The 22,836-nt window shown below is 42.5% G+C and overlaps 1 protein-coding gene across 1 annotated transcript in view; it reads right to left on the bottom strand.

Annotated features, from left to right (window-relative positions):
* Positions 1 to 10,615: 10,615 nt before the first annotated feature.
* UBE2N (ubiquitin conjugating enzyme E2 N) overlaps positions 10,616 to 22,836 on the bottom strand; it is a 43,318-nt gene continuing 31,097 nt past the window's right edge. The window contains exons 2-4 of the mRNA XM_069764358.1: positions 16,453 to 16,699; positions 13,127 to 13,267; positions 10,616 to 11,310 (exon numbers count right to left, since the gene is read on the bottom strand). Coding sequence (XP_069620459.1) covers positions 11,270 to 11,310; positions 13,127 to 13,267; positions 16,453 to 16,699 — 429 coding nt within the window. The 3' untranslated portion in view covers positions 10,616 to 11,269. The remainder of the gene's footprint in view (positions 11,311 to 13,126; positions 13,268 to 16,452; positions 16,700 to 22,836) is intronic.

Below are 22,836 nucleotides of genomic sequence, written 5' to 3'. Positions count from 1 at the left end.
GTTTAAAATGCTCACTACACCATTAGATGAATTCTAATGCCCATGCGGCATCAATAGTAAAAAAAATGTAATGTTAAAAATAATTTTAAAAAAAACCTGCTATTCTCACCCTCCGTAGTCCGATGAGCCGCTCGCGCCGGCCTCCATCTACTGTTCCCGGCGATGCATTGCGAGACCACTATGTCATCTGGATAATTTCGCAATGCATCCTGGGAACGGAAGATGGCGGCAGCCGCGCGCATATTGCCGGAGCTTCGGTGGATCCCAGGGGGTGAGTATATAACTATTTTTTATTTTAACCCCTTTCTGACATCAGATGTACTATCCCGTCGAGGTGGGGTGGGCCCCTATGACCACCGACGGGATAGTACGTCATACGCGATCGGCCACGCTCACGCGGCCGGGTGTCAGCTGCAATAGACATCCGGCACTATGTGCCAGGAGCAGTCACGGACCGCTCCCAGCACATTAACCCCCAGCACACCGCGATCAAACATGATCACGAAGTGCCGGCGGTACAGGGAAGCATCGCACAGGGAGGGGGCTCCCTGCGGGCTTCCCTGAGCCCCCCGCAGCAACGTGATGTGATCGCGTTTCTGCGAGGGTCTCCGTACCTCCCTCCCTGCTCCAGGCCCGGATCCAAGATGGCCGCGGCATCCGGGTCCTGCAGGGAGGGAGGTGGCTTCACAGAGCCTGCTCAGAGCAGGCACTGTGAAGCCTGCAGTGCTGCAAGTCAGATCGGTGATCTGACAGAGTGCTGTGCAAACTGTCAGATCACCGATCTGTGATGCCACCTGGGACAAAGTAAAAAAGTTTAAAAAAAATTTTTACAAATGTGTAAAAAAAAAAAAAAAAAAATTCCTAAATAATGAAAAAAAAAAATATTATTCCCATAAATACATTTATCTAAATAAAAAAACCAAAACAATAAAAGTACACATATTTTGTATCGCTGCGTCCGTAATGGCCCGACCTATAAAACTGGCCCACCAGTTAACCCCTTCAGTAAACACCGTAAGAAAAAAAAAAAAAAGAGGCAAAAAAACAACGCTTTATTATCATACCGCCGAACAAAAAGTGGAATAACACGCGATCAAAAAGACAGATATATATAACCATGGTACCGCTGAAAACGTTATCTTGTCCCGCAAAAAAACGAGCCGCCATGCAGCATCACCAGCAAAAAAATAAAAAAGTTATAGTCCTGAGAATAAAGCGATGCAAAAATAATTATTTTTTCTATAAAATAGTTTTTATCGTATAAAAGCGCCAAAACATAAAAAAAGATATAAATGAGGTATCGCTGTAATCGTACTGACCCGAAGAATAAAACTGCTTTATCAATTTTACCAAACGCATAACGGTATAAACGCCTCCCCCAAAAGAAATTCATGAATAGCTGGTTTTTGGTCATTCTGCCTCACAAAAATCGGAATAAAAAGCGATCAAAAAATGTCACGTGCCCGAAAATGTTACCAATAAAAACGTCAACTCGTCCCGCAAAAAATAAGACCTCACATAACTCTGTGGACCAAAATGTGGAAAAATTATAGCTCTCAAAATGTGGTAACGCAAAAAATATTTTTTGCAATAAAAAGCATCTTTCAGTGTGTGACGGCTGCCAATCATAAAAATCCGCTAAAAAACCCGCTATAAAAGTAAATCAAACCCCCCTTCATCACCCCCTTAGTTAGGGAAAAATTAAAAAATTTAAAAAATGTATTTATTTCCATTCTCCCATTAGGGTTAGGGCTACAGTTAGGGTTGGGGCTAAAGTTAGGGTTAGGGTTGGGGCTAAAGTTACGGTTAGGGTTTAGATTACATTTACAGTTCGGAATAGGGTTGGGATTAGGGTTAGGGGTGTGTCTGGGTTAGAGGTGTGGTTAGGGTTACTGTTGGATTAGGGTTAGGGGTGTGTTTGGATTAGGGTTTCAGTTATAATTGGGGGGTTCCCACTGTTTAGGCACATCAGGGGCTCTCCAAACACGACATGGCGTCCGATCTCAATTCCAGCCAATTCTGCGTTGAAAAAGTAAAGCAGTGCTTCTTCCCTTCCGAGCTCTCCCGTGTGCCCAAACAGGGGTTTACCCCAACATATGCAGTATCAGCGTACTCAGGACAAATAGGACAACAACTTTTGGGGTCAAATTTCTCCTCTTACCCCCGGGAAAATCCAAAACTGGGGGCTAAAAAAATTTTTTGGGGAAAGTTTTTTATTTTTTTATTTTCACGGCTCTGCGTTACAAACTGTAGTGAAACACTTGAGGGTTCAAAGCTCTCACAACACATCTAGATAAGTTCCTTAGGGGGTCTAGTTTCCAAAATGGTGTCACTTGTTGGGGTTTCTAATGTTTAGGTACATTAGGGGCTCTGCAAACGCAATGTGACACCTGCAGACCATTCCATCTAAGTCTGCATTCCAAATGGAGCTCCTTCCCTTCCGAGTCCTCCCATGCGCCCAAACGGTGGTTCCCCCCCCATATATGGGGTATCAGCGCACTCAGGACAAATTGGACAACAAATTTTGGGGTCCAATTTCTCCTGCTACCCTCGGGAAAATACAAAACTGGGGGCTAAAAAATAATTTTTGTGGGAAAAAATTTTTGTTTTATTTTTACGGCTCTGCATTATAAACCTCTGTGAAGCCCTTGGTGGGTCAAAGCGCTCAAAACACATCTCGATAAGTTCCTTAGTGGGTCTACTTTCCAAAATGGTGTCACTTGTGGGGGGTTTCAATGTTTAGGCACATCAGTGGCTCTCCAAACGCAACATGGCGTCCCATCTCAATTCCTGTCAGTTTTGCATTGAAAAGTCAAACGGCACTCCTTCCCTTCCGAGCTCTCCCATGCGCCCAAACAGTGGTTTACCCCCACATATGGGGTATCAGCGTACTCAGGACAAATTGTACAACAACTTTTGGGGTCCAATTTCTTCTCTTACCCTTGGGAAAATAAAAAATTGGGGGCGAAAAAGGTAATTTTTGTGAAAAAATATGATTTTTTATTTTTACGGTTCTGCATTATAAACTTCTGTGAAGCACTTGGTGGGTCAAAGTGCTCACTACACCTCTAGATAAGTTCCTTAGGGGGTCTATTTTCCAAAATGGTGTCACTTGTGGGGGGTTTCAATGTTTAGGCACATCAGTGGCTCTCCAAACGCAACATGGTGTCCCATCTCGATTCCAGTCAATTTTGCATTGAAAAGTCAAATGGCGCTCCTTCGCTTCCGAGCTCTGTCATGTGCCCAAACAGTGGTTTACCCCCACATATGGGGTATCGGTGTACTCAGGACAAATTGTACAACAACTTTTCGGGTCCATTTTCTCCTGTTACCCTTGGTAAAATAAAACAAATTGGAGTTGAAATAAATTTTGTGTGAAAAAAAGTTAAATATTCATTTTTATTTAAACATTCCAAAAATTCCTGTGAAACCCCTGAAGGGTTAATAAACTTCTTGAATGTGGTTTTGAGCACCTTGAGGGGTGCAGTTTTTAGAATGGTGTCACACTTGGGTATTTTCTATCATATAGACCCCTCAAAATGACTTCAAATGAGATGTGGTCCCTAAAAAAAAAATGGTGTAAAAACGAGAAATTGCTGGTCAACTTTTAACCCTTATAACTCCCTAACAAAAAAAAATTTTGGTTCCAAAATTGTGCTGATGTAAAGTAGACATGTGGGAAATGTTACTTATTAAGTATTTTGTGTGACATATCTCTGTGATTTAATTGCATAAAAAAATTTCATAATTTTCGCCAAATTTCCATTTTTTTCACAAATAAACGCAGGTACGATCAAAGAATTTTTACCACTATCATGAAGTACAATATGTCATGAGAAAAGAATGTCAGAATCACTGGGATCCGTTGAAGCGTTCCAGAGTTATAACCTCATAAAGGGACAGTGGTCAGAATTGTAAAAATTGGTCCGGTCATTAACGTGCAAACCACCCTTGGGGGTAAAGGGGTTATTTTTTTTTTTTTAACAGGGATATGGTGCCCACACTGCTGTATACTACGTTGGCTGTGTTAGATACCGCATGGCTGCTATATACTACATAGGCAGTGTTATATACTATGTGGGCTGTGTGATCTACTCCGTGGGCTGTGCTATATACTCCGTGGGCTGTGCTATATATTACGTGGCCAATGTTATATACTGCGTGGGCAGTGTTATATACTACATGGCTCTGTGCTGTATAATACATCGCTGGGCAATATACTATGTGACTGGGCAATATACTACGTGGCTCTGTGCTGTATACGTCGCTGGGCAATATACCATGTGACTGGGCAATATACTACGTGGCTGTGCTGTATACTACGTGGCTGAGCTGTATACTACGTGACTGGGCAATATACTACGTGGCTGTGCTGTATACTACGTGGCTCTGTGCTGTATACTACGTCGCTGGGCAATATACTACATGACTGGGCAATATACTACGTGACTGGGCAATATACTACGTGGATGGGCAATATACTACGTGGGCTGTGCAATATACTACGTGGACATGCATATTCTAGAACAGGGGTCCCCAACTCCAGTCCTCAAGGCCCACCAACATGTCATGTTTTCAGGATTTCCTTAGTCTTGCCCAGGTAATAATTGCATCACCTGTGCAATGCAAAGGAAATCCTGAAAACATGACCTGTTGGTGGGCCTTGAGGACTGGAGTTGGGGACCCCTGTTCTAGAATACTCGATGCATTAGAATCGGGCCACCATCTAGTGTGTATATAAATGCCACATTCAATCTATATTACATACTATAAGATTGATAGGTGTGAGCTGTGGCAGAGGTAAGCGCTGCTCTGTTCAATGGTAGGATGAATGACAGGGGTCAGTGCTGGGGCAGATAGTAACCGCCAATGTGTGTAGTGGGTGGGGCTGGGACAGATCCTAACAGCCAATGTTAGGCTGTTAGGAGTGTGTAGTGGGAGGGCAGAGGGTGGGGCTACCTCTGACTGTGAGGTAAGATAAAGCCCAGAAAGCTGTCTGATCTGGAAAGCCAGATGTAAATCTGGGTGCAGGGAATGATGTGAGATTCAGGGGGAACCAAAAGGTAGAAACATAAAAAACAAAATGTATAGAGGTGTTGCATATTACAATACAGCACAGATTAGCTTTTAAAAAATATATATTTTGGGGTCAACCTTTTTAAGACCTTGGACGTATAGGTACGTCCAAGGTTGCCTCCCTAGCTTAGATGCGGGCTCTGCATATGAGCCCACAAATTATACAGCACATGTGAGCAGACACCCTGCAGTCGGTCATCATGGCAGATGTGCATTTTTGCTACACACAGCAGGGCTGAAGCCTGATCAGATGATCACAGCTTCTAGTCTCCCACAGATACTATTGAAGGCAGTGAAAAGTTTTTTAAAATATAAATAAAATATATAAAAGCTTAAATAAGACTCATAAAAAACCCCCCACATATTTGCTATCACCACGCTCAGAATCGCCCAATCAATATATCAAAATAATTCATCTGATCGGTAAACGTCATAACGAAAAACTCAGTGCTCAAAAAATATGCCCCCAACCAGTCCCAGGTCACGAAAAATTGAGACTCTACGGGTCTCTGAAAATGGCAACTTTTTATTTTTTTTTATTTTTTACAAAGTTTGGATTTTTTTTCACCACCTAAATAAAAAAGAACCTACACATGTTTGGTATCTACAAACTCGTAATGATCTGGAGAATTATAATGGCAGATCAGCATTTAGTGAACAAGGTAAGAAAAACCCTAAAAAACAATTGTGGAATTGTACTGTTTTTGCTACTTCAATGCACTATGAATTTTTTCCCCACTTTCCAGTACACTATATGGTAAAACTAATGGTGTCATTCAAAGGTACAACTCCTCCCACAAAAAACGAGCCCTCAAATGGCCATATTGACGGGAATAAAAAAAAGTTATGGGTCTGGGGAAAAAGGGGAGCAAAAAAAAAGGATAAAAACCAAGGTGGTAAAGGGGTTAATGGTGCTCTAAGGGGGGGGGGGGGGGGTTACAGAACTGTTGTGTCCTCTAATATGTCCCGTTTTAATGACTTGTACATCTAACTTATTATTATGTCGTTATGCTGTTCTGTATATATGCATATACTGTGTGAAAGGGAAAGTGCAGCATATAGTTAGTCCACTAGATGGGGACATGGCAGTATTTAGGACTGCAAATAGTTACACATAGGAAAAGCCAAAAGCGTATAGGATAGAGGGTTTTCCTGTTTAGAAGAAGGGCCAAGGAGCCCGTACAGGGTGGATGGCTCCATAACATTTGAAGTGAGAAGCCCAGCCGTCCAGGGGCCAGAAGTGCAGCAGGAAAGACGCTGTGCAGAAGGAAAGGGACACAGGTCACTTCATCATGTGGCAGTTTACTGCATGGGCTGATGCTCTCATGCCGGGGTGAAACTGACAGGGGAACACCTGAAAGTAGTGAAGATGAACAGGGATGACGCTGCGGTTCCGGTTGAAACGGCATGACCTGGGGACCTACTGAAGGATGTAGGGAAGAGCATAGGAAAAGAAAGAAGTGAGCTGTAAGGACCTCTATGTTGATGCTGCTACTGACATCAATGTGCTGTGTATGCAAACAAGTAAAGTACTTGGGTTAAAGTTGGAATCATACTGTCGCTTTGTGTACTAAGTCAGAAGAAGTAGTACTTCTGCGTCCCAGGGAGCACCTGGGAAACCAAGCAAATAAGGCAGTGGGACTTTATGTGATGCGGGTGGCCAGGGGGGTGCTTGTGCAGACACCTATGCAGGCCCTGACTACGGCCCCGGCTGTCGCTCACACCACTATCGGATGTACACAAAGTTAATATTGACAAGTTATGTTTAGTGATGAGAGCATGCTCTAGTCCAGATCAAGTATTTTCGGTGTCATGGGAAAAAAAATGCTCCAGTTACCGCGCCTGCATGTCTCGTAGCTGTTCGACAGCCGCGAGTTATGCAGGCGCGACGACGAGCACTTTTTTCGAGCACGTCGAAGATACTCGATTAGGACAGGAGCATGTTCAGATAACACCTTATCCGAGCACGCTCGCTCATCACTACTTATGTTATGTTGCTTTTCCTGTCAGTCAATCGGCCATAACACTGTACAATTTAACATGCTTGTTTTTTTTGTTTGTTTTTTTTTACTCGTTGCAGAATCCAACCACAGATCAGAGGTGAGAGACATTAGGATGTACAAGCCCCTGGACATGTACAACATGTAGCTTTTGGTAGTAATGTAACAGAACACGTAGCCTTTCATTAAAACGCTGCAGCATGTAAAACAATTGTGTTGTGAAGCCGACTCGTGGCCTGATAATATTTCCTAGCCATAGTATCAAATATGAGTATGAATATCAAGTCAACACCCCTGGAAGAAATGCAGGACTCAAAACACTTTCTTCCTTTTATTTGTAATGTTATCTTACATTGAGACATGCCATTATAGGAAAAGACCTATTAAACATTCTTAATGAGTCGTTACAAAGTGTTACAATAAGTTAAAAAATTAACATACAGAAGTTTAGATGAGGAACTGCACACTATTTCACAGGACACTACTGTATGAAATAAGGAGTTCTGAAAATACTACTCTTCATGACTGGCTAAAACCATGAACATAATGTGGTGTCGGAGGAGTGAGACGTCACACAAGATATAGACTGCATGCAGAAAATGTATCCAAACAATAGCTGACTACTTCCTAAGTTACAAATCTGCATTATCGTCTATTTACAACTGGGCTGGGTATGCCTCATTTATAGCCTGACGGGACATTGTCCTCTCCAGCTCAGTGCTGATGGAGAGTTTAGCAGGTCATATTCAATGCAGAACAACATAATCCGAACTGAATATAGACTTCGATAATAGTGATGAATTTATTTCACCACCAGACAGGTTCTGACCCAAAGATTTCCGATAGTTGTTGACATGGGAAAGAAGCACCAATGGGTCAAGTATTGAGCATACTGGGTAAACTTTAGTTAAAAGAAAGATAAAAAAGGTGCAGAAAAACAACCCTTAAATTAAATGACTGGTTGATGGACTCGTCACAGGAAATGTAAGGCGGATTTGAAAACCCAGGTTGCCCATAAAAGGTTTAGTGCAGCAAAAAGAAAACCAAAACAAAAGAATGACCGTCAATAGCCGTACAACCAGTGGAATAGTTGCAGAGTTAATACACATTCATTTCTGAGACTTCCCGCTGCGAGAGAGGGAAGGAACTGTGAGCAGTTTGGTCTCTTGAGCAGTCCATGAAGCTGCTGCACAGGTCACTGTGAAATAATGAGGAAAAAGAGAAACTTAATATTTTACATGGGCCATATTATGGGCAGGAGTTCTTTCCTGCAGAGACGGGCACACTTGTATCTACAAACTTGTTAAATATTTTACACGATGTAAAAGCTTCTGCTTTTCTTAGATATTATTCCTCTTATTTTTACAATAGTATTCAGAGTGATATCACGAGTTATTAAACACACTGTCTCCCATATATAATCTTATGGATCCCAGTACAGCCATTTTTTGCTCAACGGGTAGGTTTCATTTTAGACAACACCTTTAAATGTAACCATTAATAATGTAGTCTATTAATAGGTCATCAATATGACATTGATCAGAGTCCAGAGCACCCACAGATCAGTCAATATGTGCTCCGGTACATTATTTAGTAGACATTTCCAGGCACGGTAGTTTATCTCTCAATCACTTGTATGGGTATTCCACTCCATTTATGACTGCCAAAAAGTGACCATCCAAGCATCCATTGTCCGGCCACCAAACAAGAGTTTGGGTATGTGGACCACATCTTCAACATGAACTCCTGGGGTTCTACCGGCACTTCCTTTCTAGAGAGACTAACAGTACCATTCAGGACACCCACAAGACTTTATGGGCATCTAAAAAAACTTTTCAGTAGTGGACAACTATTTCTTAATTACTGTATTCCCCAGTGTAAGTAAAAAAAAAAAAAAAAACCTAGATACTCACCTCCTGCAACAGCACCATTCCAGCGTAACATTGTTACGGCTCACGAGTGATGTGGCCAGCCAGCAGCCGCTAATAGGCTTCATTGACTTTAGACTAAACGTGGAAGTCTGAGGGAAGTGTGAACTGAAGCCTATTAGAGGCTGCTGACTTATGCCACACAAGTGCTGCAGCAAATAGTATGTGATCGCGGGGTGAACCAGTGCCGGCATCACTGGAATGGCGCCACTGTATGGTTTTTTCTATTTTACACTGGGGAGTACATCACTTAAGACTAGTGGACAACCCTTTAAATAAATGTTAACATTTGTGTTCCTTTGTCTTTCATTAATTAATTGCATTAGGGCGTTATCTTCTTCAAAGAGGTTTTTGTGGCAGGGCTGAACTTATTGCGGGAACACAGACATGAGAATATCCTATGTAAAAGAATTATTGTACATGTGGTACTTGTAACGAATATGCATTATGTGCCATGAAGAACCTGTGTAATGAATGCTTTCCTTCATTTACAGAACCTCTATTAAATGCCGACTTCTAATGTGTACAGACTGAAGACTGATAGCCGAGGATCATTCTTTTTCCAGCTTGCATTCATATGGTACACATTCAGAATATAGTAAATGCATCATGGTCTTTATCTCCCCTTTTGCCATGTAAGAATGCAGGCCTCGCTCGAAATGTTGGCAACATATGTCTAATTGGTAGAAGCACTCATGTAGGGTCACCATGACAGGACCACCTCAATTAGGGCATCTGTAAGATGCATAACAACTAAACGAGCAGCACCCACCAAATAGTGCAGACTGACTGGAAGGGGTGTGGAGGTTCAAATAGTGCCTTATATATTTATGTGTCACTAGGGTTACAGAAAAACTTGTTGAATGACACTTGTGGTAATTAATTCCATGCAAACAACTATTTTTACCCCTTGCCTTTTTTACTGATATTTTTGCAGTAAGACGGTAGTCTGAATTGTGATGGTCACAGGAATGTAGCATCACACGTTAAGTCTGTGTCTAGCCCCGGTCTATACCCCAAATGTGACTAGACCCAGTGGTATTCTTTGTTGAGCCATGTGTCCTGATGCATATATGTGAAGCATCAAACTTGGCCTAGTACAGACCATGATGCTTAGACAAGCTTTAGGTCACCGGACTTGCCACAGGTCACCTGACTGACCTATAAAGGCTGGCAAGTTCACAGTCTGTACTAGGACCAGAAAACAAGGATGCGTGAAACTGGCCTAAGGAAAAGGCCGCTACGATTTGTTAAGATTGTAACACATATATTAGCACAGTAGAAGAGGGTGTCTGGAGCTGGCCCTGAGAATTTGCCGTTATGGATGGGATTGGGGGTCTCGCATTTCTGCAGTACTTTTGTGTTGCCATGATTCAGAAGCTCCTTTATTACCACATTAACAGTTCCCTCTTGAGCAGACGGCATTCGGTTATAAACATCACACTTTGTAATAGCACGAGATTCGAGGACTATTCAGCAAGTATGAGGGTTATTGAGATCATTGTCCACTCATCTGTCCTGCTAACCATCTTTGACATTTCTGGGAAAGAGAAGACCTCTCCACATAATGCTTATGAACTTGACAAAAGAAAAACTGTACAAAGGCAAAAGTAGAATAACAAAAAAAATATTTTACTAAAACATAAGATATACAGATTTTCAAGACAAGCCATACAAAATGGTCACAAGCTTTGGAAGGTTTAACACTCAAAAGAAAGTAGGTTAGTGAAGATCAGGCCGAGATCATAAAAGACTCCTGATTTTGCCATTGTTTCTTCAATCAAGCTTGTCTGCCTACTGTCTAGAATAGCAGGCTACATCGGAAACACACTAGGTTCAGGTTAGCTGCATTCACAGAACAAAACTAGGAGAACAATAAAAAGGGAGGTGGCCAGTAATTAAAAAGGAGAAAAGAAAAAAATCAAGATGCAACTAACCTAAAACATCTCCATTTACAGGCCCTAAACTGAACTCACAATGCCAAAATGGAGAGATACGGAGGTAGCGCCACCTCTTCGGAACATGCTAACGATAATCTACAGCCTCTGCTCATGCGGTACAACAGTGAATTAGGACAAGACATGAGATTTGCTACTGTGCATTTAATCACCAAAGACTGACCATGTCTGGGCTTTTTTTTTATTCTGTATTTTTTTAAATTTATTTATTTTTTAAGACTGTGTCCATTAAATGCAAACAAAAAAAAAAGGAAGAAGTCTTGGCAGAACAGAAGATTTGATGCACACTTGGGAGATCGAGAAGAACTTAAAGATTATTCATGGCGTATAGCCTAGTCCACGCTCTGGCTGCAAGGAACAAAGAGAAAAATAGGTAGACGATTAGTTGCAATTTCACATAAGGTCTAATGCAATCGGCATAAAACATCACAGTGTAATGGATCAGTTGGGGGTGGTGTAAGAAAACTGGAATAAGGAGGCAATAAAATATCTCCAACAACTGACAAAATCAATGTACAGTCTCATCACAATGCTATCAATTCACACAGATATTGCTCTGTATATACTGCAGGGGGATCTGCTGTCTCTTAGGAAGTTAAAACAATAAAGGTCCATTAGATGGTATCAGTTACTGCCATGTTTTTCTAGGGTTTTCCAGGAGTGTATAAATTCATAAAACATTATGAAAATGGATATAGTTTGGAAAGAGTCATAACTTACTCCCAAGTTTGTTGGTTATGTACCCCACCTAATCCTCCTGGCATATGCCACTTATTCTCATATGAAATTTAGAGGCATGTTTCCAGAAACTATAGCTCCTAGACTCCATAGGAATAAATACCCAGTGGACAGGTCATCAGCACTGATGTCACATACTTGGAAGGCTCAAGGTGCTGTTTCTTATTGCAGACGCATGGTACATGCAACATGCACACTGGAAACGAGCCCAATCATGTTCTTCATGTATGGCATGTGATCCAGCAAGCCAGCAGAACAGGACAGATCCGATCTGTTGACCACTCTCGAGAACAGCAAATCCGCGAATCAACTTACAACAAAATAAATTACATGCTAGATTTTAGATCAGACCTAGGTAAACTGTGACCCGTGGAGCCTCAATCCATATCTCTGCACAGACTGGACCAGCTCATCGGGAGAGCAGGGCTAGGTGAGTAGTGTGGGAACTGTGGAGGTGAACACTGTGTGGGGGATCTATACTAGTATCATACTGTGTGGGAGGTTGTGGGGATATTATTTTGTGGGGGCCATCATACGATCTCAGTAGCTGTTGATTAAGGTACATCTATACTTCGGCTGAATAATAGGGGCAATTTGATTTATGAACTTTATAAAAAGCAGCGAGTTACTACTTTGTGAGACATAACTAACAAACAGCCCTGATCTCACTGCAGAGCAATTCTAAGTAGCTGTGAGCACAAAAGACATAAAAGTGTTATTATTGATAACTTTGAACTTTCATCTTCTTGCAGTCTCTGTGTCGAGAGGCAGTACAGCCGAGTTTAGCTGTGTCACATTACAAACTCTTCCCTATCAGCTCTTTCGTTCATAGCACTGTCATCTCTGCTGTACTGCCCCTACTTGTAATCGTTCTGCAGTGAGATCAGGGCTGTCTGTCATACATCTCACACAGACGTAGTATAATTCTAATATACGCTGGGGGCAGGTCACCCTTTCTCCCCTCCCCCCCCCAAGTTTTGCCGCCTGCTTATCATTGGGCAGCATCATACAGAGGGAAAAAAGTGCAGCCCCCCAGTAAACACTCTCTGATGACACCCACTTGCACATCACGGAAATTAGCTAATACTAGTTTGATTACTAATTTCTTTGCAATGAAAGGGTGAAAAAAAGGTTTATTCTGCTCTGTAGCCACTATTACATCATTATGTCCAGTTCAACATAAAACATTTGGTGAAAGGTCCTCTTTAATCTTCTGATGGGGTTAAAAAGTGTCGCTGATTAAATATGAATAGATTTACAAGACACTAATCAGGGAGAACTTGGTGCATTTTCAAACATTTTTCGTCTTAAGTGTGAAAGGAGTGGGCAATATCGTGCATGCTATGCAGAGGAGTATTGTATGTGCTTCATGACTAGCTGTGTACACAGTGTCAGACTATATTGTGTTACTAGTAAACAAGAATACCTGTTTCTATGGCTTGGGCTTCATTCGTCTTCCACTGCTCAGCTACATCATTTGCTAATGGATCGTCAGGGTTGGGTGCGCTTAACAAAGCCTGAATTGATAGAAGCACTGTACGGATCTGCAGAGCTGGAGACCATTTATCTGCACACAGAGGAGGTGGAAAGGGCATCAACACTGTTCTGTGTCTTATCCAAACACGTGGCAATTCAATGTGACAAACACCTTTTACCAAACAGTTTTACAGTAGAAAATAGAGACAGGGAGGAAAAACACTGACATTCAATGAAGACAGCACATGACGGGCACCAGTATGACTTCAGCAGTCATCCAGGGGTTCAAGTTACATTCAGGAATTTCTTACGGGTCTTGTTTATTTTTGCTAAAAACCTGAAATGTGCATACCACTCAAATCTGAAGAAACCTACTGTTCAGTCACATGCCATCAGCATACAGTGCTATGGAAAGTCATCTGCACCATACTGATATTGGTTCTTGTCAATGAGCCTGTCTAAAGGGACCTTAAGCCAGTAAGCGTGGAACAGTTGCATACTTTGGAGGAATACTCATAATGTAACAAAACAATATGTGAACACAGCCTAAACCTTATACACAGAAGATGGATAAAACCCAGTTATCTAAAAAATATCTGCCCCCTTTGAATGACAAACCAATAGGTAATTAGATCTAGCTTCCTGAACTCAGGTTTCATTGCAGCATTATATTGCCCACTGATCAGCAGTGAATACTCTCCGGAGAGTATTCCACAGCATCTCGGTCTCTTATGAAGCTTAGCCCTTGCCTAAGCTTCATAGATATACTAACATGGCAGTCTTTAGGACCTTCAGCACACTCCCAGCCGCCATGGTAACCCATTGGCATATCAAAGGAAACTGAGGGCAGTGGCATCTTAAAGGTTAACATCATAGACCCTGACCACTGCTGTTAGACAGATGCCTGCTACCTAGTATGGAGAGAGCTCTGCTCCTGAGCCTCCTCCACACACGGTGACCCAAGCACTGATGTACTTGTACAGTACACCATGTACATTATTTTGCACTAAGGGGTTTATAAATTTGCCACATTTCACTGTAACAGTACAACTTAATGTTTGGTAATTTGACAGTGATTTTATCTAACCTCTCCGCCTCGGGCTCACTATGCCCACCAGCCTTAAGTAAGGGTCACATTGCGTTAGTGCAATCCGTTTAGCGCTAGCGGATTGCGCTAACGCAATGTTTTTAACGGGGCTGCATTCCGGGGTTGCGGTAACGTCCCCGTTCTCGCAGATCCCCGATCTGCGAGAGCGGGGAACGGACCGCGGGCATGCCTCGGACGCTGCAAGCAGCGTCCGCGGCGCGCCAGGAAACACCGGCGCGTCACTAGCGCGTGCCGAACATGGCGCGTTCCCATTCGCCGTGCAACGCTGTCCGTTAGGCTACGTTCAGACTAGCGTTGTGCTAGTGTGTGTCGGGTTAGCGTCGGGCGACGCAGCGGCGACGCACGCGTCATGCGCCCCTATGTTTAACATGGGGGACGCATGCGTTTTTGTTTGTTGCGTTTTGCGACGCATGCGTCTTTTTTGCCGCAAGCGTCGGACCAAGAAAACGCAACAAGTTGCATTTTTTTTGCGTCCGATTTTCGGCAAAAAACGACACACGCGTCGCAAAATGCAGCGTTTTTGCGTGCGTTTTGTCGCCGACGCAGCGGCGCACAACGCTAGTCTGAACGTAGCCTTAGCGCATTCCCATTAACGCAATGGGAACCTGGCCTTATCGTGCTTCTCCGTGACACCTTTTTATATCTAAACTGGCTCGATGTAATGGACATGTGCACACTTGGGGTTAGCGTGCAGTAATAAGGGTCCGCCATTTCTGCTTTCTGTCCATTACACATTCATGCGGACGTGCCATAACAGAAAACACTTCATTGCTATATTGGAAGACATCGCTGCCAAAGAATTACCCCTCATAAGAAACATTACACACAAATCTGGGTAAAAAAATGAAGATTTGCAGACAGTAAATGAGTGGCCACGTTGGTATTACAGGGCTGCTGGACCAGAGCACTGAGAGCCACCTACTACATGTGACATTCCCAGCGCCACTCATGATTGTTAGGCTTCTGTGGTATCATTACGTCGCAGTAAGAGAGCTACTATTCAGAAAAGGCGCAGGGAACGTTGAAGGTAGTATGAGATTAGCAATGCTCGGGTACAGTGACCATGGATTGCCAATTAATCTGTGGCCACTGGAACAGGGTTCTGTGAAACTTTGGGCTAGACTAGTTCCACTACATCCCTATCCGTATCTAAACTAAAGCTAGCCCACATAGATTAGACTAGTAGGTGGCAGGCCGAGCCCGAAGTTTATGACTCTCGTTCTACAATTATAGGAAGTGAGGCAAGGGCATACCATTCTTGGTGGTCATCTGCACCAACTTCCTCACCATATAGGTTCCCATATTTTGTTATTAAAGAGAAGAAAAAAAGCAGTGCGGTTCAGCTCACATAAGGGTTATGAATTCTGCCCACTAATGCAGATGTGAACCTAACCTTATTCATTTATAGTCACATGTAATTAGAATTGGGTCCCTTTACCATCTGGACACCATAGGCTTCATCCCTTGTTCCTGGACGGTGTGTGGAGCACTATCAATGGCTTTTGCTCCTGCCTAAAACGTTCAGCGTAGCTTTTGATTTGCTTCAATCAATCAATCAATCTAGTCCCGGGGCTTACAAATAATGCTCACCAGATTGCACACAATAATATTCGGAATATCACGTGTCCTTATTTCTCCATGTGCAATATATATCTCCTGCATTCCACATCCCAATAAAGATTTAAAAATGAGTAAAAACACTAAAAACACGTCAGAGGCAATGCAGGTCATTAATCTAGCCATTGGCCAGGAGCCCTGAGAGCCGCCTCTTTCTTGATCGAATCTGTGACTCTTCTTTTGATTAGCTGACCTAGTGCGGTGATATCGCTGCAGCATGACATATGTGACATCAACTCCACGCTGGCTAATTAAAAGAAAACCCGGGGATGCCATCCGATAGGAGGTGGTTTTCAGTGTTCACATCCAACGGCCAGATAATGGATGTGGCTGAAAATCGATTTGCACCAACCCAACCACTGAGTAAATAGGATAGAGTGCTGAAAAGAGGCGGTCGATGGGGTCCAATTGTAACACTTTGGCTATAACCAGAAGTCATTATGCTGGCGCAAAAATAACTAAATAAATAAAAAGTGATTGTTAGATCTTACTCTTACAGTAACAATGCCTTAGAAATTCTGCTGCTGTGAGATCCCAATTAGAAGTCTTACCTTTCAAGATATCTAAACATATCCTGCCCAGCTTGTCTACATTGGGGTGATAGATTTTGGTCATGAAGCGTACTTTAGGAGCTGCCATTGGGTATTCTTCAGGAAGGAATAATTCAAGTTTAAATGTCCCTCCTTCAAAAGGTGAATCTTGTGGACCCGCAATTACAACATGGAAGTATCGTGCATTGCAGTCATCTGCCTCAGCTTTTATCCCAGGAACTGGCTCTGCCATTAAGCGCTGGGTTTCCTAAAACATAGGATAAATTCATTAGGCTTACACAGAAAAAGGTCACTTGCACTTCCTAAGTACAAAACTGGCATAAAGAAAATGTCTGCACAAAAAGCGAATTTAACTCACTAACACATAGATTCACTTCACTCTCCGGCCTTCACAACCAAACCTACATCATTCTACCGCAGAATTCCGCTAAGAAACAAGTACGGGGAATAGAAACCCTACATATTCCACAGCAAGGACACCGGAGTCAGAAAGTGGTATGTGGGGTCAGAGGAACATATAAACAACAAAGTCATTTAGAAATGGACTTGGAAGAATCTTTCACGTGATTTTTCAGGCATTATTTATTTGAAGTGCATGTCAGCCCATTGCAAAAATCTAAAAAGAAAAAAACAAACCTTCTGTATGTACATAAGCTTTAACTACAGAAACAAATGGTGTGGATCTGAAGTTTGTACAATAGTAAAAGGTTCCTGAGAAATCGAGCTTTGAAGACACCAGCAAATTAGCCCGGAAGTGAATTGGGGTGTGCCGATTGGCACTTAAAAAGAAAAAAAAGCCCCGTATGTACACAAATAGTGTGTGTAGTAACATACTCCCCTACTGCCTTCTCCAGGGTGCAGGGAAGTTCTGCTCATCTTCTCCATGACTTCACCGCTCTTACACAATTTACATTGGAAAAGCCACTTCTGGGTCACGTGGAGCGCAGCATCTGAAGAAATGTGGCGGCACTGAATAGAGGAGCAGAACGGCGCCGAGAAGGTGGGAGGCTAGTAACACACACACACTATAATTTATTATATATGGTTGCAGATTCTTTAATCGTCACGGGAGGGCTTCTTTAAGAGGACATTGATACACACCCAAGGCACTGCCAGGCTATTTTGCATATGGCTTCAAAGTTTGATCTTGCAGCATTGACATACTGGATTACTACCAAGCAGGAGGCTTCTTATTGTACTATCATTGCCATACCACTTCAGATTCTCCAGGTGGGGAACCTTTAAAGAGGCGAACAATGGTGCAATACAGTTTAAGTCCTCTCCATCTCCATCTCTACATGCCCTATGAGAACAAATAGGTGCCAACTAGGGCATCTCCTTTTCTGATATCTAAGAGTGGAGAGTCATTAACTGGGCACACATGTAGACTCCGTGCAACCAGGATGACAAACAGCAAGGAGGCCAACTAGATTGATCAAGCCCCATACATCAGCTGCAGGATTTCATTTCATGTAATACAGTTCTTGCTGCAGTTTTGGAAATCAGAGCATCCACCCATGGACACCTTATCACACTGATACATGTCAAAAGTCCTTATTGCCTAAAGCACTAACTGTCCATAAATGTATTACAAAGCATTGCCCACTAACAAAAAGGAATGTATAATCAGAAAATGACCTATAATTTAAAATCACAAGGTACACACCCAGGCTTCATTGGCACATTGGGCAAAGACAGGGGGCAGTGGCGACCTAGGACACAGAGTCGGGGGTAACGGCTGCCCTGTGTCATCTCTGTACCCTGGGCATGAGCAGTGCACCAATGAAGAAGGCTGAGTAAACTTGACTGACTGCGAATAATGCAGAGATATGCAAAAATCTGAAGGAGATGCCACTCTTGAAAATAATTGGATTTTTTTTATATTTCTGTGAATACTGATTTTCATGCAGTATAAGGGTATGTGCACACATTGCGGATTCGTGTCCAGATTTTTCCACGCAGATTCTGAAAAATCCGCAGATAAAACGCCCTGCGTTTTACCTGCGGATTTACCACGGGTTTTTGTGCGGTTTTCACATGTGTTTTTACACCTGCGGATTCCAATAATGGAGCAGGTGTAAAACGCTGCAGAATACGCACAAAGAATTGACATGCTGCAGAAAATAAACCGCAGCATTTCCACGCTGTATTTTCCGCAGCATGTGCACTGCGGATTTGGTTTCCATAGGTTTACATGGTACTGTAAACCGCTGCGGATCCGCAGCCAAATCTGCAACGTGTGCACATACCCTAACGGAGCTCACTTTTTTCACTGTTTCTATTGCCTTAAAGTGTATCTCTTGTTTATGTTATATTCTTTATTTCCAAAAGTTTTGAAACACTGCGATTCTCACACTAGCCGCTAGGCCCAATACCTGTTCTGTTAGGAAAATCACACAACAATTATAATTATAGAGTGATGGAGATCCTACTTACAGACACCAGTATGTAATGAGCATGCTCTGATTAGTGCAGATATGTTGTGAATGAAGGGGAAGAACATCAGCTACCGTAAATGGTGGAGTTACCTTCCACCGTAATCTGTAAATGGTGGAGTTACCTTCTACTGTAATCTGTAAATGGTGGAGTTACCGTCCACCGTAATCTGTAAATGGTGGAGTTACCTTCTACTGTAGTCTGTAAATGGTGACGTTACCTTCCACCGTAATCTGTAAATGGTGGAGTTACCTTCCACCGTAATCTGTAAATGGTGGAGTTACCTTTTACTGTAATCTGTAAATGGTGGAGTTACCTTCCACCGTAATCTGTAAATGGTGGAGTTACCGTCCACCGTAATCTGTAAATGGTGGAGTTACCTTCTACTGTAATCTGTAAATGGTGGAGTTACTGTCCACTGTAATCTGTAAATGGCGGAGTTACCCTCTACTGTAATCTGTAAATGGTGGAGTTACCTTGTACTGTAATCTGTAAATGGTGGAGTTACCGTCCACTGTAATCTGTAAATGGTGGTTACCGTCCACTGTAAACTGTAAATGGTGGTTACCGTCCACTGTAAACTGTAAATGGTGGAGTTACCGTCCACTGTAAATGGCGGAGTTACCCTCTACTGTAATCTGTAAATGGCAGAGTTACCGTCCACTGTAATCTGTAAATGGCGGAGTTACCGTCCACTGTAATCTGTAAATGGCGGAGTTACCGTCCACTGTAATCTGTAAATGGTGGAGTTACGGTCCACTGCAATCTGTAAATGGCGGAGTTACCGTCCACTGTAATCTGTAAATGGTGGAGTTACCTTCCTCTGTTACCTCCACATTGTTGTTCTCCATTTCGACTGCTTTTCTTGTGCCAATGCTCCTCTGGTTTCCCAGTCAGTCTGTTTACTTGGCTTTTTTAATAATGTTACAGCACTTGCAACCGTTGACTTGCTATGAGGTCACAAGACTTTCTGGCAAGTGACTGGCTGCAGTGGTCACATGTCATTGCTGAAGAACGGTGTACAAAAACAGTCAGAGAACATGGGAAGCATCTTTTGTTACTTTAAACCAATGTAAGCTGTCAATAAAGTGTGGGGTTGAACAATTGCTTTAAACTGTGTTGACCCTTTCAAGTTTGCACCACTACTTCTGGTTTCTGAGATTGGCTACTGTGTTGACATGTTGGCAGCGTTCCATCTACATGGGCACAGCGATAGAAGTCAGTGATTAGCTGCTGTGTGATCACTGTGACATCAGCACCGCACTCAGTATCAGCCACTGGGAGCAGCGGAAGGTTCGTACCGGTGGACAGGGGGAGTAGAGAGGATTTTTTTTTTATTTTAATGACAGACTGCACCTGGGGATCAGAATTTTCTGAAAGAATCTCCCTCTTTAATGGAATCCATCTGACTTTTGAAAAAATAAAAATGACAACACAATAATGTAGAGCCAAATGACAGCGTGAATAGAAGCTAACGTGAAATATTTTCAATAGTGCGCTTGTAAATACATGCTTATAGGAAATACTATAAATGTTCCAGTAGAAATTCCAGTAAAAAATGCAATACGTCCCTCTACGGCTGTAATTTGCCAGGAGTTTCTGTAACCCAAGAAAACTAAAGTGTTTTCTGTACGGTCATCTAATACATCCAAGTTTTTCCTGTGGCCCTGCCTCCTGTACTGACAGTAGGCTTCAGCCTGGTGCTGTGACAATTTGTCCATAGCGTCAATCTCGTGTGACATGTCAATATATGCATACATTTTTTTACACTGTCTGGCTCTGCAGATATAAGCAACAAGTCTCTTAGCGACTCTCAATAAATCTTATTAACAAACAAATGCAAAAAAAAGCACAAAGAACAATTTTTGATCACTGGCATACTGTGGTTGGTTTCACTATCATTTCTGAGATTTCACTTACAATAGAGAAGGGGAGAAGTCTTACATTCAGTCCCCAGATTTCACAATACAAACTGTGGACCTTATTAATTAGGTCCCTTAGAACCTGATGAGGCTATTGTACTTTGTAAACCCGTGTCAGAATGGTTGTATAATCCTGATATTAAGATGAGCATTTTAGGAGTCTAGCTGTAGAAATAAATAGCTCTTCACTGCCAAACCAGCAGCACGACTGACAGCTGCAGCTTGTACTGAGCAGTGCAAGATCTCAGCAGGGATGAGGGACACTGAGGAGCTGTCAATCAGGCTAGGTGAGCAGAGATGGAGTAAAACTGTCATACAAAGTATTAGACATTTTGAATCCAGGGTATACAGGTGGCAAAACCCATCTGGACGATCCCGGGCTAAATCAAGGAATACTAATTACTCCAGATCTAGATCTACCTCTACACGCTCCAATAGATCTATGGGCGACGAGGATATTGGTGCCATGCCCCAATCTGGGATTCCATCCACCTCTGGACCCACTAACAAACGAATGACCACGAGGCAATATACCAAAAATAAAACAACGGGTGGAAAGGCTGCCCAGGTGGGTACACAGGGGGGCATACAGGTGCTCAATCTTTCAGCACATACCCTTACGGAGGATCAGTTGGATGTTTTAAGCAGGGGTTTGACCTTCTCTCCCACTAATGGGCTGCATCTCAATGGGGAAGGTGCAGCTGTGCTGGGGGAGAAAATGGCTAGAAGGTTGGAGGAGTGTTTAAACTAGGAATTGGGGGGAGGGTATTCATTTTATAGGAGGGGAAGATAGTGCAGATAGAGACCTGGGCACAAATAAGGAAGTTGGGGGTGGCGGTGGCATGGGGGGGTGGGGTTAGAACAGTTAATAATTTAAGAAAGAATAGAGGTACAGAGAGGAACATCAAGTGCATGTATACTAATGCCAGAAGCCTCGCCAACAAAATGGACGAATTAGAATTAATGTTGTTGGAGCATAATTATGACATGGTGGGGATATCTGAAACGTGGCTGGATGAGAGCCATGACTGGGCTGTTAACTTGCAGGGCTATAGTCTGTTCAGAAATGACCGAATGGAAAGGCGAGGGGGAGGTGTATGTCTATATGTAAAATGATCCTTAAAACCCATCCTGCGTGATATTATAGGTGAATTTAATGAAAATGTAGAATCCTTGTGGGTGGAGATAAGGGGAGGGGGGAAAAATAATAAATTACTGTTAGGGGTTTGTTATAAATCTCCAAAAATAATGGAAGCAATGGAGAATATCCTCGTAAAGCAAGTAGATGAAGCTGCAACTCAAGGGGAAGTCATTATTATGGGGGACTTCAACTACCATGAAATAGATTGGAGAACGGAAATCTGCAGTTCCAGCAAAGGTAATCGGTTTTTGACAACTATGAGAGACAATTACCTTTCACAACTGGTTCAGGACCCAACAAGAAGGAGGGCACTGCTATCAAATATAAGGGTTGGGGGTCACTTGGGAAATAGCGATCACAAAATAATAAGTTTTCATGTATCCTTTAAAAAGATGGGTGATAGAGGACACTAAACTTCAGGAGGGCAAATTTCCAACGGATGAGAGAGGATCTTGGTGCAATTAACTGGGACGATATCCTGAGACATAAAAATACACAAAGAAAATGGGAGACGTTTATTAACATCCTGGATAGGACCTGTGCACAGTATATACCGTATGGGAATAAACATACTAGAAATAGGAGGAAACCAATATGGCTAAATAGAGCTGTAAGGGGCACAATAAGTGACAAAAAGAAAGCATTTAGAGAATTAAAGGAAGTAGGTAGTGAGGAGGCATTTTAAAAAATTCTGTAAAAAGCAAATCAAGGCAGCAAAGATTGAGACAGAGAGACTCATTGCCAGAGAGAGTAAAAATAATCCTAAAATATTCTTTAACTACATAAATAGTAAGAAACTAAAAAATGATAGTGTTGGCCCCCTTAAAAATAGTCTGGGTGAAATGGTGGATGAGGATGAGGAAAAAGCCAATATGCTAAATGACT

Source organism: Ranitomeya imitator, chromosome 4 (genome assembly GCF_032444005.1).
Source record: "Ranitomeya imitator isolate aRanImi1 chromosome 4, aRanImi1.pri, whole genome shotgun sequence".
In the NCBI taxonomy this organism is placed as follows: Eukaryota; Metazoa; Chordata; class Amphibia; order Anura; family Dendrobatidae; genus Ranitomeya; species Ranitomeya imitator.
This window is presented reverse-complemented; position numbering and strand designations above follow the sequence as displayed.